This window comes from Hevea brasiliensis, chromosome 2 (assembly GCF_030052815.1).
Source record: "Hevea brasiliensis isolate MT/VB/25A 57/8 chromosome 2, ASM3005281v1, whole genome shotgun sequence".
Lineage (NCBI taxonomy): Eukaryota > Viridiplantae > Streptophyta > Magnoliopsida > Malpighiales > Euphorbiaceae > Hevea > Hevea brasiliensis.
Genome location: NC_079494.1, coordinates 112,640,882 through 112,667,939, shown reverse-complemented (window position 1 = coordinate 112,667,939; position 27,058 = coordinate 112,640,882). Strand labels below are relative to the sequence as shown.

Below are 27,058 nucleotides of genomic sequence, written 5' to 3'. Positions count from 1 at the left end.
ATGCAGAGAAAAAGGTGAATTCTTTTTGTGGTGAGAATGCTGGTGCTTGGGAAAAGAATCATAGGAAAATGGAGGGCAAAGTGAGGTTGGTATGGTATGCTTTTTTTCCAATGTCTATGGTGGAGAAACCATCCAAAATTACACTTTTATATATTGATATGATCCTTTAACAAAAAGATGGCTATTTTGGATACTTAAAATATATATATAATAAAATAAAAGATTTGATTAGCGTTATTAGGCATAAAGAAAAGAAAAGGTAAGATAGCTATTTTAAAAAGATAGGTACTTAACAATGCTAAAGAAAATGTTAAAATCTATATGAAATTTGAGATAGAAATATTACAAATAAGATGGTCACAATCAGGAAATCGATTTGATATTTTCACGTTGCCTGTCATTGGTACATTGGTATGTTCCAATTGCATGGATGGCTTTGGGCCTTTTTTTGTATTGTTTTCTCAAATTCTAACACTTTTCATGGGAAAAAAAAAAAAGTATAAATACCTACTTACCAAGTCTTTGAGCGCAGTCCCATTCTCCTCTCCTGGGTTTTACAAGAGGCAATTTGTGTCGGCTTTCCCGCTCAGACATTAATCCAAACACTTTGCCTACACACGGAGACACAAGGGAACCGCCACAAAAGCCCAGGTCAAAGACACTCAGATAGAGAAATGAAGTACGTGCTTGTGACAGGAGGAGTTGTCAGTGGGCTCGGCAAGGGCGTTACTGCTAGCAGCATAGGCGTCGTCCTTAAAGCTTGCGGCCTTCGAGTCACCTCCATCAAAATAGGTTTTCTTTAGTTGTATTTAACTGTAACTCTTTACCTATTTCTGTTTTGGCTTCTGTTTTTACTTGTTCCGTTATATGTTGGTTTCTTTTGGGAATAATAACGTGTAATGCTTGGGGTACTTGAATGATTGGAATCTTTAATTTTCTAAGTTTTATTGTTTAATTTTATTAATATTTTTTTAGTTGCATTGTATTTTGTTTTTGGCTTATTACTCTTTTGGTGGGTATATGTGGCAGTGTGTGCACCATCTTCTTCTTCTTTTTAGTCCATTTGTTGATGTGTATTCTCCTTACTTCTTTTTTGATGCAGCTAAATAATTTGAGTTTTGATCTTACAGCAATTGCCTTTTACTTTTCACTGCCTTATATTTCTGCATATATCTTTGCAGATCCTTACCTGAATACTGATGCTGGTACCATGTCCCCCTTCGAGCATGGGGAGGTCTTTGTTCTTGATGATGGCGGAGAGGTCTAACCCTTTCAACTTTGTTTCTCTTTTCCTATATAAACTCTCTTTGAATCATTTTTTTTTCTCACGAGACCAGATACAATACTATATTTTTGTTGCTTGTGCATATGTAAATGTTCAGGTAGCGAAAATGATGTGCTAATCAATACATTAACAGGTTTACACCTTGGTTTCTCTTAAAAGGTTGATTTAGATTTGGGTAACTATGAGAGGTTCCTGGATGTGACACTTACAAGGGATAACAACATTACCACCGGAAAGATATTTCAGGTACTTGAACATAGCCAGTAGATTCAAATATATCAGGTTTTTAGTTCTGTAGATATTCTGAGCGATTGATTTTGTTTGATTTTAATCAGTCTGTGATTGAAAAGGAGAGGAGAGGTGATTATTTGGGAAAGACTGTTCAGGTGATGCTTTGTAGCTAACTAGACTATGCTTGTTAATTTTAATTGGATTATGCATGTGCAGATTATTGGTAACTGAGCTTTGAGTAAATTCCAGGTGGTTCCACACATCACTGATGCCATTAAAAATTGGGTTGAGTCGGTTGCTGTCATTCCTGTGGATGGAAAGGAAGGCCCTGCAGATGTGTGTGTGATAGAATTGGGAGGAACTGTAGGTGAGAGCAGTTTGATTCAAAGATAGATCAGCCTCATTAAAAATTCTGTATCTGCTTGTTGATTTTGTATGAAGGGATAATTTATGCCTTTTGTTTCCCCTTTAGGTGACATCGAATCAATGCCATTCATTGAGGCTTTGCGTCAATTGTCATTTTCAGTTGGTAAAGTTATGCTTTTTGCTATATCTTCTGGGACATTATTAGTGTTACCCATGTTACTTTATGTATGGATCCTTTTTCTCTGATTTGATTAGTAGTCCTTGACATGCTATAAAGTGGTGTGTATTTAAACCTCTAGGAAGTGCCCCAAAAGATTTTTGGGAAATCTTATGAACTTTTTAACTGTTTTGGCTCGATAGTTTACAAGAATTGTGTTTTATTTGATTTTTGTTAAATTATTCATTCTGTTATGCTTTTTGGATTTGTTTGCATGACTGTATGTTAAATGAACTAAATAGTTGCGTATAAGGGGCATTTTTATTAATCTTTCTTTCTTTCTTTCCTTTTTTTCTTCTCTCTCTCTCTCTCTCTCTCTCTCCCCCCCTTTTTTTTTTAACCTAACAGAAACCCATGTTTGAGGATAGCAAATTTCTTCTCTCATGTACCTGTAAATGGTCTTGAATAGATTATTTAATGATTATTATAATCATTGCTAACATGCTAACATTAAATGATCTTTCTTTCTTTCTTTCTTCTTCTTCTTCTTCTTCTTCTTCTTCTTCTTCTTCTTCTTCTTCTTCTTCTTCTTCTTCTTTTTTCTTTTTTTTTAAAAGTAACAGAAACCCATGTTTGAGGGTAGCAAATTTCTTCTCTCATGTACCTGTAATGATCTTGAATAGATTATTTCATGATTATTGTAATCATTGCTAACATTAATTTCCCTTTGCAGGACATGAAAACTTCTGTCTTATTCATGTGAGCCTGATACCTGTGCTAGGAGTTGTTGGAGAGCAAGTAATAATCAATTCATTTTTGAATTTAAATAATAAGTGTTAGTTCTTCAAGTTGGAATTCATTTGTTTGGAGTCCAAGTTCATTATATTCCATTTGCATGATCATGCCACCTACTTTGTTTTCTGAATGCAGAAAACTAAGCCTACACAACACAGTGTCCGTGAATTGAGAGCATTAGGCTTGACTCCACACCTATTGGCATGTCGGTCTGCTCAGGTAAGTCAATTTCCCCTGTGTGATATCTATACTTTTGCAAGAGGATTATTGAGCAGAATTCTTTGGCCAAAGAATCTTTGCAGTATTTCATTGAGAATTGCTTGAAGCCTTGAACAACTCATTTTTTAGACCCAGTATATCAGCTTTGTCATTTTAGTTCCTGTATATACTATTGTATCGTCGTAAATCTCCTGAAACTAGTAAACACTGATTATCTTTAGATGTGTGGCTATGCTCCTTTTGATGATTACACAGCTGAATTAGTTTGTGTTACCCAAGTTTTACCTAGATTTCCACTACTGAACATTTTGAAGTCCTTGTGTATTTCTTTTATGTGCTAGTTATCATGACATTATTAGCTTTGCTTTTACTAACATTTAGTTTAAGGCTAAATTTGATAGTTTAGGCATTAGAATAAATTTTGCTAATTATGTTGCAGCCTTTGTTGGAAAATACAAAGGAGAAACTGTCTCAATTTTGTCATGTTCCGGTAAGCTTGAAAAACTTTTTTTTTTGTAACCATTCTAGTGATATTTATATATCTTGTAATTATTTGGATTGTTAAAGAATATATTAGTAATGTCAGCATGCTGCTAATCTTCTCAATATCCATTATGTTCCAAACATTTGGCATATCCCTCTATTACTTATGGTAGGTTGCATGTTAGTTCTTTGGTTCTTGGAAGCTTAATCTTTTCAGATTCTTTTTTTCATTCATGTTAAGTCCCACATTGACTGGGTATTACGCAAAGTGCTTCTTATATGACTTGAGCAATACTCTCCCATAAGGTGCCTTTTAAGGTGGAGTTAGGCCTAATCCATTTTATCAACATGGTCTCCAATCTCGATGTTGGGCCACCTAAAAATGTGTAATCCTACAAACCTCATTGGGGGTGTGTTAAGTCCCACATTGGTTGGGTATTGGTAAATGTGCTTTCCATATGACTTGGGCAATCTTTCCCTCATAAGGTGCCTTTTGGGGTGGAATTCGGCCTGATACGTTTTCTCAACAATTCATATGTGTTTTAATTTTGTTTGATATTGTTTTATTTTACAGAACCAAAATGGTCATCATGCAATTCTAAAACAACTTAACTTGCTCAGGTAAAATTTTCTTTTAGTTGTGGCACTAATCAACCTCAACCCAACCAAAATTTTGTTGTACAATGGAATAAAGCTAGTTATAAAATTGATTCTAGCTAAATTTTAATTCTTTTGATTGATTACATTTCTTTTTGCCTTTTATATTGTGATTATTGGCGGTATAGCTAACAATTGAACTTGTTGGACACTTGCAAAACAAAATGTGTGGTAAAAACTATGAATGAGATATTGAGTGCAAGAAGGTTGATCAGGTTAGCTAACTAGTCATAATGTTCTATTTCAGCATTGCAACACCTCCTGATTTACAAGATTGGACCAAGATGGCAGAGACTTATGATAATCTCACCAATTCTGTAAGTATTATAATCAGTTAGCTTGTAATTGTCTTATTTGAGGGTGGCTTTAGTGTAACTATAAAGTTACTCCGTTTGTGACCTGGAGGTCATAGTTTAAAGTCACGAAAACTGCCTCTCTGCAAGTAGGGGTAATGCTACGTACATCCATCCTCTCAGAGCCCACAAATGTGGGATGGTTTGGGCACTGGGTCACCATTTGTAATTGTCTTGTTTGATTAATTCTTTCTTGTTCCTCAAACGAGGTGAGATTAAAATGTGCAGGTTAGGATTGCAATGGTTGGGAAGTATGTTGGCCTGACAGATTCGTATCTATCTGTTGTGAAGGTATGCTATCTTTTATCTTGGTTTTTAATTTGAGGAAGAAAAATGTACCCTGTACAGGGTAATTTGATTCTCTACTCTGTGTTGTGTTATTTGACCAATTAAAATTCATTTGGAAGAAAATATCCTTTTAGATGTTAGATGCTAATAGAGTAAAGGAGATGTAAGTGTGGGTTTGTATTTGTGTAACATTGTGCCGCTATTGACTGATTTTTTTAACTATGATCTAAATGATTTTGAAGGGAATCAGTGATGTGCTATGTACATTTCAAGCACATGCTGTTTTATGGAAGAATTATGCATTTTTTTAGCATAAAAGTATATGACCACCAATTATTTATTTCCATTTACATAATTCAATAAGACAGACTATATGAACAGTGAAGCTGGGTTGCTCAAAATATAGACATTGTTGTTTCAACCTCTTATTAACGTGCTTTGTCATGCTTGCAGGCCCTTCTACATGCTTGTATTGCATGTTCATTGAAGCCATCAATTGATTGGATTGCAGCTTCAGATCTTGAAGATGATAGTGCAAAATTGGTATTGAACCTGTCTAGTTGCATGTAGATTCCTGGTATGTATCTTTATGAAAAGTCTTCCCTCTATTAACATTTTTTTTTTTTTTTGTCTTACACAGACACCAGAAGCTCATGCTGCTGCTTGGGAGACTTTGAGGGTAGGATTTAAACAATATCTGTGTGCTTACTCTTCTCTTTTCCTTGGTTTTCCTTTTTCCTTTTATCTCATATGCATATATCCTTCCCCTAAAAACTTTGACTTCTCAATCATCCTTGTGTGAGGAATGCTACTGAATACTGACATTCATTTACACAATTCTCATGGGTGCCATCATTTTCTTTTAATTGCTTTGCTTTTCCATTGTGGACTTTCAACATAATGATATTGTAGTTGTTCCTTCCCACCCTTTTATCATTGTCTGATGTTTACATTGTGACATCCGCCTGCCTTTCTCAAGGACTATGAGTTAGAAGTTTAAACTGCTTCCTTCACTTGTTTCTTGATGTTTCAAGCATTTGGTATTATAATCACTGAACAAATTATTATTATTATTATTTTTTATTAAAATAGATTGATAATACCATGCTAGCAACCTCTCATGGATGAGGAGAGTTATTATTGGGTGGGGTTTGGGGGGGATTGGGAGGAAAGGTTTCCCCCTGTTGTATAGCCTGGGCTTGGTTTTTCAAAAAGACTGGAGGAAGGGGAGAAAAATGTAGCAAAGTAGATTGTAACGAGGGTTTTGGATGCTCTAAATTCTCTTGCAGGCCCCCTCCCGTCTCCTATTCTTCTTTTAACTCTAAATTGCTCAATGATGCAACTCTCCCTTTCTCCCTTTAGGCTTTTTTTTTTTAGTCTGTGCCTATACTTTTGGTGGTTCAGCGTAGGGGTGAGCATTATTAGGTTCAAACTGAATAAACCAAATCGAACTGCCTTAATTCGATCATTCGGTTTGGTTTTTAATATAATTCGGTTCGATTCGATTTTATATTATAAAAATTTCGGTTATTTCGGTTTGGTTCGGTTTTGAAGAGAAAAAAATTAATTAAACCGAAATGAACCAAATAGGTTTATTAATTTTTGAATTGATTTATTTTTATGGGGAATTTATGAATTATATGTAATTATATATATATAAATTGTTTAATTTTATTGATTAATGGTTATTGGGTTCAAATTAAGGTAAAAATCAGATCAAATAACTGGAAAATTAAGTCAATTAAAACATAATCAAAAATCAAAACTAATCGGTTTGAACCGAACCGAATTGAAATAGAGTGGTTCGGTTCGATTCGATTTTTTATCCATTTCGGTTCAGTTCGGTTTCTAAAATATGTAATTCGATTTTCATGATTTGATTCGGTTTGGTTTGAACCGAATGCTCACCCCTAGTTCAGCGGAAACAGATGTTTTCTTAATAGAAGGGAAAAGGGTGACTGATTACCCCCCAAACCCCTAAACCTCACCCTTCTTTTCTTCTTCAGAATCTGTTTTTGACAAAATCCTCATTTGCAGAATGCAGCATGTGTCTTAGTGCCAGGAGGTTTTGGAGATCGTGGTGTAAGAGGAATGATACTGGCTGCCAAGTATGCCAGAGAGAACAATATTCCTTACCTTGGGATTTGCTTAGGCATGCAGATTTCTGTTATTGAGTTTGCTAGATCCGTAAGTGATTTCTTTCCAAGAACTTTTCAATTTTACAACTATACGTCCTACTCTAATTATTCATTTTAGGCTTTGGGTATGGAAAGAGCAAATAGCGAGGAGTTTGATGCTCAAACAGCTGACCGTGTTGTGATGTTCATGCCTGAGGTATGAAACTATTGTACATTTAATATTTTTTACTTACTTTTTACATGTAGTTGCATTTACTTTTACTGTTTTATCATCTTACTTAAATGCAGGGTTCAACAACACACATGGGAAGCACAATGAGATTAGGATCCCGGAAGACTTTTTTCCAGACCCCTGATTGTAGTACTGCTAAATTGTATGTGTTTTGTTTTATATTTCATCTATTTCGGATGTACATGAAGCAACCTTGTTACTGAAAAATACTGTTTGAAGATTCTCTATTTTTGTGCGTATTATCTGTACTATGAATATAGTTTCTGTGCCCATAACTAGTGAAGCCTTCACTAAACTTTAAGAAAAAAACAAAAAGTAATATCAGTAGCAACATCTATATCATATTGAAGCCAAAGGAGCTTTAGCAGATATTTATATATTTTGTTTTGTTTTTTTCCCCTTCCCTGGCCATTTTGTTGACCAGCAACCAGTTACGTGCTGCTGCATGTTAGATTTGAGGCTACTACTGTTGCTGGGACATAATGAACCGCCTGTGTGATTTGAATATTTTGGTGTTTGCATCCACTTGTTTTAATTGATTTTAATTGCTAGGTATGGTAATCCTCAGTATGTAGATGAACGGCATCGTCATAGATATGAGGTTAGTTGCAAGGTTTAATAAGTTGGAAGAGAGAGTGCTCAACTAACATGATATTATTAATTTATTAAGCACGATGTTTTGACATCGTATGCTGCAGGTAAACCCTGACGTAATTGGAGTTCTAGAAGAAAGAGGTTTAAAGTTTGTTGGGAAGGATGAAACAAGAAAGAGAATGGAGGTTTTTTTTTCTATCCTCTAGCTTTGTTTTCTTTCTTTTTTTTTCTCGAATATATATATATATATATATATATATATATATATATATATATATATATATAAAATCTTGTTTCTAATGCATTTCTCACATGCATTAAAGCTCAATGGGTTAGAACTTGTCTAGCTGCCATTCTTTATGCTGAAGAGACAGGACTGAACTTTATGCTTAGCAATACTGTTGAAATCTCAAGCTTAAAAATTGTCTTCTGTTCTGCAGATTTTAGAGCTTCCAAGTCATCCTTTTTATATAGGTGTGCAGTTTCATCCAGAGTTCAAATCACGTCCCCGAAGGCCCTCACCTCTATTTTTAGGTACTTGTTATGATATTATCACTAATTGAACTTTTTTCACCTGTGATACCCTTGTGAGCAGAATGGGAATATGGATGGGTGTGTCCATGGAAAGGAAGAGAGGCATGGGGCTTTTGATTAAGGAAAAGATCAGTGCAGAATAGCAATAAAATGAAATGTTTTACTTCCAATAATTTTGAGTGATGCATTCAAACTTGTATAGTTATTGGCTATAAGTTGTCGTCTTCAACGTAAATCTTATCATGCAATTATTTATTTGGTGATCTAGTGTGGAAATTGTCTATTTTCCCCAAAAAACTAGAAAGATCCTTTGTTTTTGGAAGGCTGCAATGTTATTGATAGAAAAGGAGTAGAATGTGGGCAATTTCTTTAAATTTATTCATGCAAGCAATTTATAGATTTTTGTTCAATTTTGGTATTCTGGTGTTAAGATTTTGACATTTGCAATGTAGGTTTCATATTGGCAGCGACGGGAAAGTTGGAAGGATATCTTAACAATCACCAGAATGGGGTTTGATTTGCATAATGCTTCCAAATCAGCCATTCGAGGTAGTTATTACTTATTTCTTATCAGAAAAGAGTAAAATTTGGGAAAGAGATTAGGTTCATTTGACAAAATTTTGAAGAACTTTTTAGGTTGAAATGAAACTGGTCTTGTGGTTCATCTGGGTTGGAACTGTGCTTTCTGCCTAGTTGTAAAATGTAAATTGTTAGTTGACTGGCAGTGGCTTTCCTATTCTGACCTATACAAGTCATACATGACCATCAAAATAGAAACTAATATCAACCAATTGGTCTGTGTTATGAATGGTTTTGGGTTGATCTCATGCATATTGTGGGCAGTTCTATTTCATTTTTGTTACTAATACAAGGCAACTTTGTAGGATTCAGTTTGCAGCCAATAAGGCTCTCTGGGCAGTTCACATAGCCTTTGCCCTTTGGCTTTGGTTAGTGTAGGATGGATCTTTGTAATGGAGGAAAAGATGGCATATGCTATTTGATGCAGTATATTCTGCTTCAATAGACATAATACATATGGATTAGTTAGTACAATCCAAGGATGAATTATTGGCATGGAAGGGGAAGGCGTTCATATATACATTTTATTTTAAAGATATGCAAATTTTGTTTTAGCAATTTACAGATCAAGTTCACGAAATTGTCACCTAATCGAAACACAATATAAATCGGAACAAGAGCAGCAGCATACCAGCTACTCTTATGGTAACGTCTGGGAGTAATGTCTGCTTCAGTCGACCCCAATGGTGATTGATTAATGCTCTCTGCTGCTGCTTTAAGAAGTCTACAATTAACGAATATAAGTCTGCCTCGGTCAACACAAATGAGTAATGACGGACAACGATGAAATGGAAAATCTTAATGGTACATTTAATTTGTCTTGAATGTATGGTTGATTTCTCTGAGTATTCTCATTATTCAATGCATAACGATAATCATTTTAAGGAAAAATCGCAAGAATTTATTGAACTCAACGGAAACCTTCCGATATTTACTTACAAAATTCCGCAACAGAGTCTTGTTTTACAAAGAAATGGTCACGAATCTGCAAAGAAGTCTCAGGACAGGAAATAATCAACTTGTGCCTTTGTTTAGCATCTCATTGTGCTGAAGACAAGAGACCTGTCTTTGAAGCTTCATTTGCTCATAGAACTTAGCTATGAACTCCTCAGCTCTCAAATCAATCTCTTTCTCCTCCTCCGGAATTCTTTCCTCATATTCTTCCTCCTCTCTACCTTTCATGAAACTCCTTCTCCCTCCATCGTCATATTCATATCCTCCTTCATCATCGTCGAAGTCATAATCAAAGTCGACTTGCGGGGTAATGCAAGGAATATGGAATCGCATGGAGGCCCCGGGGCGGTGCATCTTGACGTGAAAAATAGGTGTCTTGTCGAAGGAGAGCTGGCGCTCTCTATAAAAGAGTTGGGTGCGAGGAGTTGTAGAAGTAGTGTGGCCTAGGGTTAGGCTTTTAAGAAACTTGGGTAAAACACGTAGTTCCACCATCAAACGTCTCTTGAAAACACCACCTTTTCTTGCCCATAACAATGCTAGACGCAGGATGTTCCATGCTCTCTGACCAACATTACAATTTTTTCTTGCCATTGCTAGTTTGCCTAGTAGAGAAGAGTTGAAGTTGAGACTTCTTTGTTGGGTAGCTATTAGATTTTCGGGTGGTGAATGGTTATTAGAGAATGGGGATGCAATGAGAGAGAATTTATACGAGACTTCAGAAAGAGAAGTTGCTTGGAAAGCTGAAAGAAAGTTGTTTTGCGTCGAGAGGTGAACTATGGGCGGTGGAGCCCCGCGGGGTAGACGGCTGTACCCAACGCGGATTGTACGGTAGATAGCTGGAGTTTAATCTCTTTAATTCCAAATATAACCCTGTCTTCTTGGACTTACTTGTACTTTTCATTATTATTCAACAAATGAAAATTCTAAGGTTGGAAAATCATTGAAACAAATTATAGCAGAAAAAGGGCCCCATCTAACATGAACTCAATAATTAAAATTTTCTTAAAAACAGGTTAACGACTTTGTACAAGTAAACGCTTGCTTATTCATGCGTTTTAAGGATCTTAAGAGAGAGATGTTGACCCTCTTTTATTCATTTATTTATTATAAGCATAGAAAATTAATTAGTTGAGAGAGAGAGATACCATTAGTTTATGCTTTGAAATGGGACAAATTGATTAAACGGTTGATAATGCTAAATCGTGTTTTATAGCTGTCCTAATCATTTGATGTCTTTTTCTATTTTAGATGGCAATGTGAATTTACAAAGGACTACTTTAAAATAAAGGACGAATCTATTTTTCTTCATAAAATAAGATTGAAAATTTATTTATTTATTTTTTATAAGCAGAAAGAAGATTATATTAATGATTACTGCAAGAACGTATAGAGAATTGCTATCAAGCTAATAATTTTTAGTTCATGAAATGACTTTTGACACCACTTGTGTTCACAATTCTTTTTAGAGACTGTAGTAGATTCGATTCATTATAAATTCAATATATATATATATATATATATATATATATATATATATATAAAACGTGTGAGACTCATATTTATATTTTAAATTCATAATAAATTAAATTTAAATAAAATTTTCTTATAATTATATGTAATCTATGAGATTAGATAGGTTTTTTTTTGGGTCAACATTGAAACAATTAATTAACGAGAATTGCATTATTAGAATGACTTTAGGAATGAAATTTATTATTTTCAGAAATTATTAAACTCAATAATTTTGTTCTTAATTTGCATATTAGCCATTGTTGTGAATGTATATTACTCTTATAATTAATTTTAAAGAAAAAACGTACAATGACTCCAACACACCCCTAAAATAAGGAAATAAGAGAATTAAATAAGATATATAGAGATTTATACGAATACCCACACCAAATATTTAAAAGTTATGGTCCACATGATGAAGAAACCCTGGACAAGCTAAGTAGGTAGGATTAGGAAGCAGCAAAGCCATAGGCAATAAGTTGGGTGGTTTGAAACTTTTGCTCTTTAATTCGATAAACCGGCTCATTTTTAGCAATGGTGTTCCCACAAAAAAACACAAGTTGACAAGCAAAATCACATGACATTCACCTACTTTGAGTGAACTGGCTGCCATAACACAACATGCAAGGAACCATGATTCTGGGCATTTATAATTATATACTTGTGATAGCTCATTTTCAAGGCTTATAGAAGAAAACAAAACTTCCAGAGGTAAACAACGTAAGCAATAATGACCAGCTGCATGCCAGCTCTCAGCAGACTACTTTAATTTCATTTATATAGTAAAACCCATATTGCCCGATACATATATCTCTACGTGTGACAACATGAAAGCAACCATCTTTCCTTGAAATGCTATCTATATATATTAGTTTGTATGCAAGAAAATTTCAAACTTTTATTAATTTTTAAATTAGCGGGGAAAATTGTGGCTGAGCATATCAAATAAGAGATTGGCAACTATATCATCCTCAAATTTGGCTGAAGTTTTAATTAGTGGTGTCTAAAATTATGTGATTTTAAATTTAAATATTGATTAAAATTAAATAAAATATAAAAAAAGGGGTTAAAGTACATGGTTTGAAGTTAGATAGTTTTGTTTTGTTGGTTAGTTTAACAGATAGAAGAAAGGTGTGCGATTGTTGGGTGGTGACAGACAGAGCAGGTTCAATAATGAGAAAAAGTTAGGATAACAAATTAGAGCTTCAATTATTAGCTTTGCTTCTGGAACAGCGTCCCTGGCCATATCTTACTGCGTGCCTTAAATACCGCCCCCACGTCGTCTCCTGCCAAGCCATTTCCATGAAGAAAGCTTCCAATATTCTGCCAGGGTTCATTGCGTCTCTTTCTTTATAAGTTCTTACTTGCGAGTGAATTTCAACTTAAAACTCTCAAATTTGATTATTTTCCATTGAAATACGATGAATCAATAACTTTGTTGGCTTTAGTTAATGGTAAAAATATATTACTTATTTAGTAGAGTTAAATTTAATTCTCATTCCTTTAATCTTCTATTCAAAAATAAAATAATTTTCATTTTTTTTATAAATTATCTTATACGACAGCAATTAAAACAATAAAAAATAAATAAAATTTTATGTCTAATTTAATAGAGATCGAGTTCAAATTAATGATTTAGAACTCCGAAGAGGGAAAAATTATTACATTCATTCATTTTGTTAAATTTTTGGGCTTAAACAATTCTTTTCTTTTCAATAAACAAATAAAATTAATTTTGCCCCAAATTATAATATAATTTTCACCCTTTTCTCTTTTTTTAGCAATATTTTGCCTTAAACAAGTTGAAATAAAGAATAAATTTGAGTATGAGTTGTAGCCCAAATTAATATTTATATGATAATTCTGCAATGTAGATTAATTATAATAAAATAATTTTACGTTTATTCATTGTAGAAAATTTTTTTAAATATGTATAATTGTATTAATATGGTATGGCTGTTATACAATTTATTTTTAAAAAAATAATTCAAATATAATAAACAATCAATTAAACCACTTATAAATCACAAAAAAATAAAATAAATTAAATTAAAATACCCAGGGTTTACAAAATGGCATATCTTCTATTCTTGGTAAATTATATATAATCCTCCTTGCTATAAGTCTTTTTCCAAGGTTTCTCCGCTTCTCCCTCCCTCTCTCTCTCTCTCTCTCTCTCTCCTGCCCTTCGCAGGGTAGAGAGAAACCACCCAACGGGCCAACTCCCTTCGCCGGAACCACCACAAAAAGGCTACCGTTCTCTTTCCTTTGATGGAATACAGTTCATCAAAAATCGGGATTTCCAGTGCAGCTTTCACACCGAACAACAAAGGTCATTTCGACCGTGATGGCTTGAGAAAGAAGAAAAAGCGCAGTCTGATTCGCCTCATTAGGCTAGCATCGTATGTGCTAAAACTTAAGAAATCTAACAAATCAAAATGTGCCCCATTTAATGCAACTTCCATTTGGAAGAAGTTTGTGGGTTCCATGCGCCCATTGTACCTGCAAAGCCACCAATCTCCATCACGACTGATGGTGATGGAGGCCCCGCCGACGCCTTTACGAAACATCCTGGATGTTGATCATCAGGAGGTTTTAACACCTCCTATATCACCAGCTTATGCAAGCGCAGCTTCATCCTCGTGCGGAATGAGCCAATACGCGTCGGCAACGAATCTGCAGGAGCTTGATCAGGTGGATGAATGCGAGGAAAATGAAGAAGAGAATGGTTTATATGATGACACAGGTGGGGATGAGATGATAGACGTCAAGGCTGAGCAGTTTATAGCTCAATTTTATCAACAAATGAGGCTTCAACGTGAGGCTTCCCAGAAGACAGGGATATGAGGTTGCACATGCATGCATGGAGTTGCGTTCGGCGGGTGGAATATTTAATAATGATGGGAGGAAGTGGAGAAATGTTTTTAATTTTAATTTTAATTTTTTTACCTAATTTTTTTTTTAATTTATTAAACTTTCTGTGATCATTTTAATTTTTAGGTTTTTACTCAACGGGGACAATCTGGGAAATAGGTACGTTTCATTTGTCGTTTTGCATTGTTTTTGTAATTTCGTGCATTACATTTCTTCCGTGGAAAAAAAAAATTGATAAAATATAATAAATATATAAGATAAAATATAATAAATATATAATTTTTTATTAAGATAAAATATAATAAATATATTTAATAAATAAATTAAATATATTTTTATGTATCTAATTTTTCATTAAAATAAAATGTAATAAATATATAAGATTCGTTCGGACACATAGGTTTACACCCAAAATTTATTGGGCTGGGCCTGTCTAATTGAATTCCATTAGTTATGGGTTGGGCTAATTTTGGGTTGGACCTTAATTAAAACTAATTTATACTAGTCCCTTATAATTTTTTTATGATGAAAACTGCACAGCAATGAAATGAAAGGATATTCTTCTAAAATAATAAAATTTTGAATTAATCAAGGGGCACGGTAGCTTTACCAATTAGCAGCACTAATCTTTAATTAATACAAATCAAACTCATCAATTATCAAATTTCAAGAACATCGTTAAACTCGTTGTCAAACACAAATTTAAATTCGAATCAATTATACTAAAGACAAATTCATGAAATGCTATCAAAATTTCCAACTTAAAAATTGTGTTGACCAACTAAATTACGACAATACCCTTTAGTTTCATCAGCAGAAAATTATAAAAAAAAAAATTTCCAAATGTCCAATGATCGCAGCCGCAGGTATTTCGCAGTTTGAACACAGACAATGAGACAACTCAACAAACAAGGGCTAGCTTTGGCTTACCATTTCCCCGCAAATAAGATCCTACCACATAAGCACCGCGGACCACTTGACATGGGACCCGTCCCACGTGGGATAATCAAAACCGTAAAATTCCACTCAATATCCATGGATGATCTCAGAGCACTTATTCTTGATCCAACGCAGCCCGTTCTTGAAAGAAGCCTTGAACTTGCCTTCCACTGTGTAAACCTTGTACTTGGCAATCCTCTTCTTCCGCTTCATCTCAGGATCGCTAAAACTCCAGGGCGTTGACGTGGTCCGACTCTGCCTGGTCGCGCGAGCCGGAACCGGTGGCGGATCGGGCGTCGAGTAGATCTGGTTGGCAGCCGCTAAACTCTTGCCACTTACAATCTCGAATCTCCGATCACCACCGTAAGACCTTTGACCGTACCCGTCCATCCGAACAATCAAGAGTGGATCAAGAGACGGAGAGAGTGAGATAAGGGAAAATGTATAAAGGAATTTCAGGGTTTATACTGAAACTTCGGGTGACTTTTAGGAACGGCTGAAGGGCATTGAATGAAAGTAAGATAAAGCAGGCAGAGAGATAGAGAGAGACAGCGTTGTTTTGTACCAGTTTTTTGGGGTTGAGGCAAATATATTAAAGTTTACCTTTGTGGTCTCAGCACTCGACGAAATAAATATATATTTTTTTATAGTAATTTGTTGATTAAAGAAAAATTGCTAGAAAGGAAAAAGAATATTTAAGGGAAGGGAGAAGCATAATACTGGCATTGGTTAGCTGGAAGGGCAGTGGGCAGTGGCTTGTGGACTGCCTTGCTGTTGGCGGATTTTTTTGGCCAGAGGAAGGCTTTTGCGTTCCCTATGACTATGATGCTCATTTAATTTAATTTATATTCATTGTTTTAATCAAGAAAAAAAAAATAAAAATCCTCGTGTCTTCTTTAAAAGGTAATCTTCATCCCACAAAGCAGCACAATGAAGCTAGCTGGTTATTATTATTATTACTATTTTGAGATGATAAGCCCATTATTATTGATTCCCTGAAATATATCAATTTAATTATATATTTATTTCCTTACATTTTGTAATGGTTAATTTCTTAATTTAAAAATTCAGATTCCTAAATAAAATCTTAATTTGATTATTAAGAAAGATATCCATACTAAATTACTAATTAAAATTAAAAATTATATATATTTTTTAATATGGAAAGGTTCTTCTATTATATGTAAAAGTTATAAAGTTCATTCTGCATTGCCTCATGGTGGTTGTCAATTTTTATTCTTATAGAATTAGTGCGCCAATAGTTGAGTTATGATGGAGTATATGTCAGAAGGTTTAAATCTTGACACTCCTTTCCTTTAAGAAATATCAAATTAGAAAAAAAAAATGTATTTGATGAGTAATGGGAAGAAATTACTATAATTAGCATGTTCTTTTCAATTCAATAATTCATACAATTATAGAAGTATGAGGGTTCTTCAATGAAAGATTCAGAACGGCGAAGAAAGAAAGAACAGAACTATGAAGATTTGAAGTGTTAACTGTTTCATAACGATTGGGGAATTTTGAGCTGAATAATTTCATAACGATCAAACTCACTGAAAAGCATTAGAAATTAAAAGGGTGTCTCCCAAAAGAAAATAATTCAAAGAAAAAAAAGGAAAAAATTGCATACTGTTAACTGGTTTCAACTATATATGACTAAACGGAAGGAGTTAGTTTGAGACAAAGATCAATCCCTACATCCTCATCAGACAACGATTTACCAGGAAATTCAACAAACGATGGCATAGCAGTACCCACGTGCAAAGGCTGCCTAACGTAAATTAGAGAGGTTAACTTAGAAGGAGGTGATGGAAGCAGCAGGGGCCTTGTCGTCGATGACGGACAATGACTTGCAGCTGCTTGTGGCCTAAATTTAGCAGCAACACCGACGCTAGTAAATCCTCCAGTAGAAATGGAAGATGATGATGCTTTCACAGCATGTGTGCTCAGAACTGGAGCAGCTGTAAGCAAGCGCCGATCACAATAGTATTGGACACGCCTGGCTCTTTGCCGCTCTCTCTTGTGCGCATTTTGATGGCCTCCTAGCGCTTGTGAATTGGCAAAGGCTCGCCGGCAAAAATGGCACTCGAATTTCCTGCTTTCAGCACAATTCTCAGTTTTGGCTAGTATTTCACGGTGCTCAGTTAATGGGAAACCGAATAGTTTCAGGGCTGATGAGGCGGCCGGCTTGTGACAGGACTGTTGAGATGGAGCTGAGCTTTCTGCCATATATGTCAGTGAAGGACTCTCTTGTGTGATGTAAGAGAGCATTGCCCTTTACTTATAGGGATCTCAGAATGATTAATTCTTGTTTAATGGGATAATAGTAATATATACTATTCTCAAGCTACTAACAAGAACATTATTAAAGCGAGTTATACTTTTTCTACATATATAGGTAGAAAACTTGCGCATGTGGACAAAGATCCTAGCAAGTGTCAAGGTTGTCTCGTCTCCAAATTTCTTTTGCAAGTCCTGTCGTATAAGGAGAGCCAGACAAGGTTTAGGCTGAAAAGCGATGGCGCAAGGTAATTGTAAGGTTAATTCGCCCATCTTCAAAAATGCATGTCTATCCTTGAATGCTCGAAGGTTTCTGTCAATAAATTTTGTCCAAACTTGAATTACTTTACGTCACAGATTATTTTCTTTTTATTAGTTAATTAATTAATTGTGCAGTTTTTTAATAAACAAGTAAAATGAAATTACACGTGTATGTATATATCTATATGTATATATTATTACATATATGTAAGTAGTATTTTTTATAATTATTTTTAGTTAAGACTTGAACTAAAAATTTTAAAAAATATTTGTATAAAAATTTATGAAGCATTCAATTCAAATAAGTAAACAAACAAATAAAAATATGCAAAGCATATCCGAATAGAAATCCTATTGACAAGGCAGCTATGATATACATAGTCCTTTAAATAAACAGGGTAGGGAAATTTTGAAATTCATTCTTGTAAAAGGATCACCATCCGTCACTGATCTAATGATTTTCAACTTGAAAATATGATGCTACTGCTAGCTCGTACACGATGACACGCAAATACTAGCTACTGTTTGAGATCAGATGTGATGAGCTTCTAATCTTCCCCATTGGCCTGTGTTTGAAGCAAAAGGGAAGCTATCTAATTGAATCATTTGACGTACTTTGGCATCCTATCTTTGTCAATTGTTACCGTAGCAAAGCGACACGTGTGGTACCTCTCTCCCCAGCTCATCGACAAGATAGGGTGTCGGCCACTAACGGGCGCATGGGCAAACTCGCATCCTTCGCCCCTGGTGGAGGGTTAAGGATGAATACAGTGTCTCCCATAATCCATGCTGGATTGACGTTAAGTTTCTCTAAATATCCCAGTGGCTTCGGTGAGAATTAAGAAACCATTCAAAGTGACAGAGGGTATCTTTGGAGATATTGCTGGGTCTATTTTTGAGTAATTTCCTGATCCCTCAGATATGACAGGGTGACAAGGAACCTTAAACACTGTTTAAATCATCAGTGCAACTTCATTGTCTCTCTCCTTGGTAAAAAGGACTAGCAGTCCAATCATATACAGCAACCTCAAATGTGAAACAAATTAAGCAGCAAGAATCTTGACGTTTACATGTCCCCTTTCATTTAATACAAAAGGGCTATTAATTTCTTACCAATGGGTTTGATTTTTTAAATCATCAAAGTTGAGGTTGATTGCTGATCAGGAGATAGACAGCTTAATTGATCTTTCTTGTGAAATTCTCATATTAATTATTTTTATGGTGAAAAATGAAAAGAATATTACTCATTGTATAGTCCACAAATTATTATGTATCCATTAATTATCCTCATTGCACTGATAAAACCTTGCACAAAAATCGCATGCCGATGGGAAATTTTTGAGATGCCTAGAGAGGATAGGCCTTGCCCCCACCACTGTCATATTGGCGTCAAATCATCATTCCGCTCCATATGTATGGATTCCGGCAGGCGGTCGGATTATATTTTTGTGGCCAAGTTCATTTTCCCTACAATTTGTAATCTTCTTTTAATATCTTCCAGATTGGTGTTCTTTCCCCTTATAGTGTCGTCTCTCATGCTCAAAAGTAGTAAAAATACCTTGTGGCAGCTACCCAATTCAAACAAATAAAAAAAAAATCAAAGGAACTGTGTTTTTATTGTCCTAATTACTATTAATTAACTAGAACATAATTTTCTCTGAACTCAGGCCATACAAATTTAGAGATGCATTAATTGGGTGGTATTATATGCCATTTTTTCTTATTTAATTTCTTTCTACTCTTTTGGTTGAAGAAAGATGGAGAATAATGCGAGAGTGTAAATGTTCACTTAAACTTTAAAGTGCTCCTGTAAAAAGAAGATTTTTCAGTGAACGCTTTCCAAGTATATATTCAGGGATATCAAAGTACACTTGATGGGGCCATTTAGGGTTATTCTTTGCATGTCTAGCTAGTTCCTTGTTACTTTTTGAATAACTTTCGCAAAACTTCCTGTAAAGGACACCTTATGTGGGGGACTTCATAATGTAACCTTTTACCTTTTCCATGAGTGATTCGTGCTTCAAGGGGCCTTAATTATTTCTAGTGCTAGCTCTCTTATAAAAGTTGTTTCTCCTGCAAATGAATTAAACTGCTTAATTATACCGATGTTCTATAAATTAATAATATGAATGTAATTACGAATATTATGTGATCCAGGGTTCATATTCTACTTAAAGATGCAATTCAATCTTTACTATAATGAGAAGGCCTAGCTACACATGTCAAAATTAATTTGATTGGGATTTGTTTTATACTTATGTTCACAATTTCCAATTGGAGCTGATGCAGAAATTTAGTACAACATCACAAATAGTCTCAAGAAAACGAAGGCTGCGTTGCAGTTGCTTAAGTATGGTCTGCTCAATAGATATGCAATAGTGTAACCCAAAGCAATTAATTAAAGCATGGACCAAGTGGCCATCAGATCAATGACAATGACATATATCCTAAAACCCCCTCCTTTACATCACGAGAATACACTTAACTAGTGAACCAGATGTCCCATGGTGCACAGGAACTAGCTATATACTTTGTGTTCATGACTCTTGCACGCGAATGTCTAATCCAAGAGTTGCCCCAGAAGATACCTGATCTATATTTCAAGATATTGTTGCCCTAATACGACAAACTCAAACAAATACATGTAGTGATGACAGCAGCTAGCTAGGATTCCATGTATAGCGGCTAGATAGAGATTGTACTTTTACCAATACTAATTTTCTTAACCTGCAAGGATTGGCAATAGCATATCACATCGATCGGTCTTCTGTTATAATCAACTTTTCCCTTTCGAAGAAATTCTTGTTCAGTGAAACTTGAATTCAATGAAAGAAATCCTGTATAAATGTATCTCATCATATATAAAGCGAATGTGAATATAGCATCATCAATTAGGGCTCTAATTTCATTGGCTTCAAGCTTCATTCCATCAATTTTAGTTCTAGTTAATTTTCCATATGATAATGATTCGATCATCTCTCTCTCTTAGTCTCTTTTACTGTAGACATCGCTTTTACCTGACAAAATTGTAATGTCGATCCATCTCCTTTAAATTGTTATTACTAGACAACATCAAAAGATTGCAGAATCCTGGAAAGGACCCACTAAGCCCCTCTTTGTTGTTATCAGAAGAGTCGATTAAAGCCTACCTGTATTATATGAAGGTACATGATTGATCCTGCACCAAGACCTTTATGAATGGCTGTTAATTAATCTCCCGATGGTAAGGTCAACCGTGCACACCAATGAAGGATGAAATTAGACGATTAATGAGAAGTCATGTAGAAGCTAACAAGTCAAATCATATAATTTTTTAAGTAGTCAAATAAATTAAGAGATTAAGAGAGTCTTATTAGATAAGATAGCGATAATAAGAAGCCAAATCAAATTAGATTACTAAGTTAAAATACCAATCGAGTTGAGTGAATGCCAATCGACTTTACTATATCCATTCAACATTAATCGACTTAAATAAAAGAGTTTATATTTAATGCTTAACAAGGATAGAACGCCCACCTTCCATCCTTATGATACATCCACTGTGGTAGGTGCACTGGACTATGCTTATCTCACCAATTCTATGCTGCCGTGAGTTTCTTTAACCAGCTTAATTGCTTTGTTAGCTTGTGACGCAATGAAAACAAGTGAAGTCAGTAGTAGCCTATTAGCTAACCACTCCGACGCTTAAGTTAAAATTTAATTAAAAGTGCACTTAGAAAAGTGATGAATAGTTAAGTAGAAAGTTTGATTTGACAAAGTATACTTGATTATGTCTAATTCTAATTTTTATAAATTGAAAGCTGGAGAACCATTGAAATTAGTGGCGAGAATATCAATATAATCAATTGCTATCCAAGATTTTCACACGCAGATCTGCCTTCATTGTTAACTTGTTCTACTAATGCTCGGTTGGGCGAGCATCAAGTCCCCCTATTGCCCGGATTGCTTCACTTAAATGAATGCTCGGTTCAGACTTGGCTGAGCCATATGATGCTCAGACTAGTCATCTGAGTCATTTGATGTTCGGGCTGATCATCTCTTATTGACTTTTTGATTGAGCGCTAACTCTTTAACTCGATTTTGGATGAGTTATGTCACTGTTACAATTCATGGATAGCTTTTCACGATAACCTATTCAGTGAGGCCCACCTTAATCCTCTATATAAATAACATTTTTCACCATATTATTTTTGTTTGGTTTCATATTCTTAACCCCTTTAATTTTTAATTTTTGGTTTGCCTCCTTTCTCATCATTTTTCTAATCTCTATGAAATTCGAAACTAACTTTAAGTGTTGGAGTATTCCCACCAGATCTGAATCACTCTTTTGCTTTGCCGTTGGCAGAAAGTTCATCGTATTTCATATCACTTACTAATACTTGTCTGCTTTGTAAGAAATCTTATTAAAGCTAATATCAGTAGTGATTATGCCAAAATCTTTACCAACAAAAACAAATTATAAACGTGCAGCTTTGAACAAATACACAAGTGGGTGCTCGCATTCGTTGGCAAAGTCGCCTGTTTGTACATTCTCCAGTTGTAAGGAGGTACATAAATCTTGACGTATATATATCTATGAACCAAACCCCTTAAATCATGTGATTTGTGTCGATAAATCAGTGCAAGAAGTTGAATATAGGGCCCTTGTCTTGTCCCCTGACTTTTGAATAACGGGTTCTATCTCAAAATTTCTCCCAAGGAAGTGTGTTTGTATGTGGATGAGAATTGCAAACAGTGCGAGAAAGAGAATGCAGAAAGGATAATGGATTATCACATCACATGCATGTACATATGAGCACTATGTGAATGACGTATAAATAGATTCATCCAAAATTCTTTTCCACTTTTTACATTTTTTCCTCCCTCCTTTTGATAAGGTGAGCATGCATATGCTCGCATGAATATGTAACTATTAGATGGAAAGTCTCCATATGATTATGTTTGTTTGCTTTGAGTTCAAGCATGCGGCTGCACATAATCTTCTCTTAAAATGATCATCTTATGTTGGAAATGAAAATCTAAAAACTTTCATTAACCATTTGACATTGTGGCCCAATATGGTGTACCATTTAGCAACCAACACCAACCCCAAATGGGGATTTTTAGGAGTAAAGTCGAAAAAGTCATACAACTTCTTGTCGAATCTCTTTTTTAATTAGTGCTTTTCCCTGGTCACAATAATTGTACTTGGTGTAATGCAGAGAATGAGCCCTAGACAGCTCATAATTAAAAATAAATTAAAAAAATTAGAAAAACATAATTAATTTTATTTATTAGTAAAACTACAGTCCTTAATAAATTTAAGACTCTATTTATTTTATAAAAAATTATTTATATATAAAAAATATTTTTTATAAAAATATTTTTATTATTTAATTATAATATTAAATTAATAATATTTATTTATTTAATATATGTATATGTGTTCACATTTTAATAAAATTTTTAAAATTTACAAAACAAAAAATAATTTCCTCTTTTAACAAATAAAAGCCATTTTTTTAAAAAATAACTTAATTTTTCTTTAACCAAGAAAATATTTTCTATTCATTAATTTTTCTAAATGTCTCCAAATATAAAAAAATATAAAAAATATTTTTAAAAAATATTTTTGTAAAATAAACAGAGACTAAATAACTTTTATTTTATTATCACAATTGAATTAATAGTCCTTAAAAAATTTGTAGAATGTTACAAATTTATCTTTATGTTCTCTCTCTATTTTAATTTATTTTTTTCTCTCTTGCTCCATTCCTCAGTTCCTTTCCCTTTTTTCCCTCCTAAAAACCTCAAAAATGGCAAAAAAGAATTAATTGAAGAATAAGATAAAAGCACTATCAATTATTATTTTTTCTACTATTAATTATTATTTTTTTCTTTATATCTCATTAAAAAATTAAAAATAAAAAAAAATAAATCCAAGAAATATTCAACAATTTCAATAAAATTTTTAAAAATATTTATTTGAAAAATATAAAAACTGTTTTCATAAAATTTTAAAAATAAAATAATAATTTATCTAAAAGTAATAATGTAATTGATCATCTGACTTACTTTTAGCACGTGTATCACAATTTGAGCTAAATTAATCTACTTTTTTTTTTAAATTCAAAAGATTTAATCGACTAAATTTTATCATTTTGAATTTAATTATCCTGACTATTAAATGAAGTTAATAAACCTTTACTCCAGCTCTGCAATATGGGAGATTATTGAGTGCATCCGATACTCTTTATTTGAATATAAGGATTCTATTTTCTTAAAATCAAGGAAAATTTACTCTTATTTTTAAAGGATTATTATTTTTTAATGCTTTCGTTTTATATAATCGTTCTCAGTTTCATGCATCTTAAAACTAGCCTAGCCCATTAAATCTTCCGGTGCTCCCGTTTCATATAATAATTCTCTTAAAGTTACATGGGTCTCAAAACTAGCCCAGCCCATTGCATTCTAACTAACCGTCCAACTGGCTAACGTCATCCATTGTTTCGGCGTAAGTTAGCTGCTTCGGCGAAAGTCCTTGTGCTCGGTAGAAGGGAGGACTGCGGTTGTCCAACGCCGGTACGTTTATGCCAAGCGCTTCTCATGCGAGTTAGCTGATCCAAAAACTACCTCAATCCACATTAGCCCGCCAAATGCTTCCATCCAGGAACATTAATATAATCTAACGGCCGAAAATAGAATATGCAGCGCTCCATAACCTCGTGCCTCCGTACCGCGCGCGATAACGTATCCTCGCCACTTAAGCTGTTGTCGTCCATGGATGAGGTTCTTGCTCACCGAGCTTTAACCTCCCGCCCGTTCAAAATCTGTAAATTTTGTCCAAAATTCAAATATTATGATTCTCGGTGTGTGATTTTCTTGTCCACTTTCATTTTCTCGGCAAATCGATTATGTTTGTCGATTCTTTCTATATCACGCGAAAGTAAAATTTGACACATTTCAGCTTGATGATATGATTACGGTGATTTCACGTAGGAATTTTCTTTTCTAGGGTTATAGTTTGAAATTTTACATTTTGTTCACATTGGATTGGATGAGTTAGATAGATATTGAGCCGCGATTGGATCTCTTATTTTCATTTGCAGTACGAGTATTTTTATCTTCAAATTTTCAAAAATTCTATGCAAGGCTATGTCTGCAGTATCGTTTATATACATTGGAAGTAATGTCCAAATCAACAGATTTAGTGAAAGAAGCATCTGAAAGTGTCATGGATTCATGTGCTGAAGATATTGACACTGTAGATGAAATGGTAAAGGATACAATTTTGTCCCGGCAAACTTCTATTAACCTTGACCAATTTATTGGACAGAGGTTTGTTTCCCAAGACGTTGCAATTAGATCTATTGCAGCTTTGCAAAGCAATATGGTTTTTCAATCTGGCGTCGTTGTACCCGAGGGAAAGATGGAGTAGGCAGGGGAATCACAGTAAGGGATTTCTCATGTCACCATGGTGGCTATCCGCAGATAAAGGCTTCTGATGAAGGAAAGATGCAAAAATAATCGAAAATCATCTCAATGTGGCTGTCAAGCTTATATGGGAGTCGTTAAAAAGCCATATTTTAATGTTCCTGAATGGTGTACCACAGTTTTTAGCAACATCCACGACCATGAGAAATTGGTTTTCTAACCTCAGTCCTAGATTCTGCTAGATAAAATTTGGGTCATGAAAACTATTTTTGTTGCTTGTTTGTTGATATCTATTCAGGTTAGTGTTCTACACGGAGCTTAATTTGTTGCTAGTTGAATTACTTTATTTCAAGAAGAGACATAACTGAATGTCATGAATACATAACAGGAAGTCTTGAATTATACAATGTTTCAGTAAACATAACATGATATTTAGCTCAAACCATTATACAGGCAATAAGGAATAGTATTTCCCTAATTTTCTGCTTCATCAGCTAATGAAACCTTGTTTAACCTGCTAGGTAATGTTTTTACATCATTGTTTCTGACCTTTCTGCTTCCAGGACGGCTGCTGCTTGAACTGTAGAGTGCCCTGTGTGCAAGTGCTTTTGCAAATCCCTTGCTGTTAGCTGATGATTCTGTAGAGTTCTGTTGGTTGCTGTCATTGTGGGTGTGCAAGACCTGATCATTGGCTGTCTCAGTTGCCATCTCTCTCTTTTACTCCCACGATGACAGGAAGGAGTTCTGAGAGGAAGAACAGAGATGATATGCGAGACACAGCAAGTACCTATTTTTGATTTTGTGTATAACATGTAGAAGGCAAGGTAGTCGAAGTGAGCATAGATCTTTTCTGAGATCACGTCAGGATATGGTAGTGGAATCTGAAGCTGGCAAAGTTATGAGGCAAAGTTGTTTATTGGCCGAAAGGTAACTCCATGCTAAATCTCTTTTACCAAATAAGGAGTTACATGTAACTTTGATAGGAAGAAACTAAATATACCGAAGCAGCAACCTTTGATCTGGACAGCCATTAGTGTCAGCTTAATTATACTTTACCACTGCTCTTTTGCATAGACAATACTTGATTTTTGGATGGTTCTACCATTTTCTTTTCCCTTTGTTTGTTCAGATGTATGTTAGTTTTTAATCAAAATTTTCACCGGTTGGGTAAATGATAACTTGCAAGTTTTGAATTAAAGGTGATTATGTTTCAACTTTGGCTGCGCATATCATTCATCAGCATATGCTCCCTTTTCAGCATGAAAAAATGTGTTGATAACTTTAATGCTTGTGGCGAACACTAACATAATTACTTCTGGTAGCTGTAATGCCCATCTGATGGAAGTGTTTTTTTTTTTTTTTGGTTACACTTTTTATGTAAGCTTTAGTGCTAAGCGCCAATAATTTCCCTTGTCTACTTAAGAATTTCACTTGAGTTAATCCGTAGCCATTGCTGCCATTTTTTCATGGTAACCAAATTTTATTAGTTTGGTTAGTTCAATACTCATGCATAATTAGCAGAATAATGGAGCAACCGGCGTATTGCCTCTGGCTTTTGGACTGATAACATTTCTCCCTCTCCCGTTAATTATTTACATGAAAAGCCACAGGATTTTTTTTTCTTTTTGTCATTTTAACTTTTTTTCCATCACAAGCGAATGGCTTGATATTGAAACAATCACAAACTGTCTCGTCTCTGTCTTAACCACCTTTAAACAGTCGATGATTCCAACCGAATCCTGGAAAAGACTCGTTAATATCAAGGATATAACGGATGAGTCATGGGTCCTTGCCCACTATTTGTGTCCCCGTACGTTGATATTCACAAGGCAGAGAAGCTTAGAGAGTTAATTTCATAAGCATGCACGGCCACTGCCAAACACAATACTTAATCTTTACAAGTAATCAAAT

At 34.5% G+C, this 27,058-nt stretch overlaps 5 protein-coding genes and 1 long non-coding RNA gene across 6 annotated transcripts; 3 read left to right on the top strand and 3 right to left on the bottom strand.

Moving 5' to 3' along the window:
• The first annotated feature begins 573 nt into the window (after nucleotides 1–573).
• On the top strand, nucleotides 574–8,996 carry LOC110659244 (uncharacterized). Its single transcript, XM_058139227.1, has 22 exons — nucleotides 574–792; nucleotides 1,182–1,261; nucleotides 1,445–1,531; nucleotides 1,621–1,671; nucleotides 1,766–1,883; nucleotides 1,989–2,045; nucleotides 2,773–2,837; nucleotides 2,970–3,053; nucleotides 3,493–3,543; nucleotides 3,640–3,705; nucleotides 4,111–4,157; nucleotides 4,441–4,510; nucleotides 4,775–4,837; nucleotides 5,288–5,377; nucleotides 5,475–5,513; nucleotides 6,872–7,021; nucleotides 7,091–7,168; nucleotides 7,261–7,346; nucleotides 7,757–7,805; nucleotides 7,903–7,983; nucleotides 8,239–8,332; nucleotides 8,785–8,996. Exons 1-22 carry the CDS (start codon nucleotides 675–677, stop codon nucleotides 8,847–8,849), a joined length of 1,689 nt encoding a protein of 562 aa, XP_057995210.1. The 5' UTR covers nucleotides 574–674; the 3' UTR covers nucleotides 8,850–8,996.
• Nucleotides 8,997–9,702: 706 nt separating this feature from the next.
• LOC110659246 (uncharacterized) lies at nucleotides 9,703–10,533 on the bottom strand. The gene has a single exon (XM_058139221.1). The coding sequence runs from the start codon at nucleotides 10,454–10,456 to the stop codon at nucleotides 9,926–9,928; it is 531 nt and encodes a 176-aa protein (XP_057995204.1). The 5' UTR covers nucleotides 10,457–10,533; the 3' UTR covers nucleotides 9,703–9,925.
• Nucleotides 10,534–13,572: 3,039 nt separating this feature from the next.
• On the top strand, nucleotides 13,573–14,276 carry LOC110659210 (uncharacterized). The gene has a single exon (XM_058130250.1). It carries the CDS (start codon nucleotides 13,649–13,651, stop codon nucleotides 14,222–14,224), a length of 576 nt encoding a protein of 191 aa, XP_057986233.1. The 5' UTR covers nucleotides 13,573–13,648; the 3' UTR covers nucleotides 14,225–14,276.
• A 1,001-nt stretch (nucleotides 14,277–15,277) lies between these two features.
• LOC110659211 (uncharacterized) lies at nucleotides 15,278–15,580 on the bottom strand. The gene has a single exon (XM_021817074.2). The coding sequence runs from the start codon at nucleotides 15,578–15,580 to the stop codon at nucleotides 15,278–15,280; it is 303 nt and encodes a 100-aa protein (XP_021672766.2).
• A 1,212-nt stretch (nucleotides 15,581–16,792) lies between these two features.
• On the bottom strand, nucleotides 16,793–17,549 carry LOC110659198 (zinc finger protein 4-like). Its single transcript, XM_021817061.2, has one exon. The coding sequence runs from the start codon at nucleotides 17,462–17,464 to the stop codon at nucleotides 16,850–16,852; it is 615 nt and encodes a 204-aa protein (XP_021672753.2). The 5' UTR covers nucleotides 17,465–17,549; the 3' UTR covers nucleotides 16,793–16,849.
• Nucleotides 17,550–24,225: 6,676 nt separating this feature from the next.
• Nucleotides 24,226–26,319, top strand: LOC131175346 (uncharacterized). The gene is made up of 2 exons (XR_009145443.1): nucleotides 24,226–24,582; nucleotides 25,711–26,319. It is a non-coding gene; the product is annotated as an uncharacterized LOC131175346 (long non-coding RNA).
• The last annotated feature ends 739 nt before the right edge of the window (nucleotides 26,320–27,058 follow it).

Bases quoted from the DNA above. Each gene is read 5' to 3' on its own strand.
- LOC110659246 (XM_058139221.1), bottom strand. From the start codon at position 10,456: ATGGCAAGAAAAAATTGTAATGTTGGTCAGAGAGCATGGAACATCCTG.
- LOC110659210 (XM_058130250.1), top strand. From the start codon at position 13,649: ATGGAATACAGTTCATCAAAAATCGGGATTTCCAGTGCAGCTTTCACA.
- LOC110659244 (XM_058139227.1), top strand. From the start codon at position 675: ATGAAGTACGTGCTTGTGACAGGAGGAGTTGTCAGTGGGCTCGGCAAG. The intron at 1,532-1,620 runs GTACTTGAACAT...GATTTTAATCAG, and splicing joins CCACCGGAAAGATATTTCAG to TCTGTGATTGAAAAGGAGAG. The intron at 2,838-2,969 runs GTAATAATCAAT...TTCTGAATGCAG, and splicing joins TAGGAGTTGTTGGAGAGCAA to AAAACTAAGCCTACACAACA.
- LOC110659198 (XM_021817061.2), bottom strand. From the start codon at position 17,464: ATGCTCTCTTACATCACACAAGAGAGTCCTTCACTGACATATATGGCA.
- LOC110659211 (XM_021817074.2), bottom strand. From the start codon at position 15,580: ATGGACGGGTACGGTCAAAGGTCTTACGGTGGTGATCGGAGATTCGAG.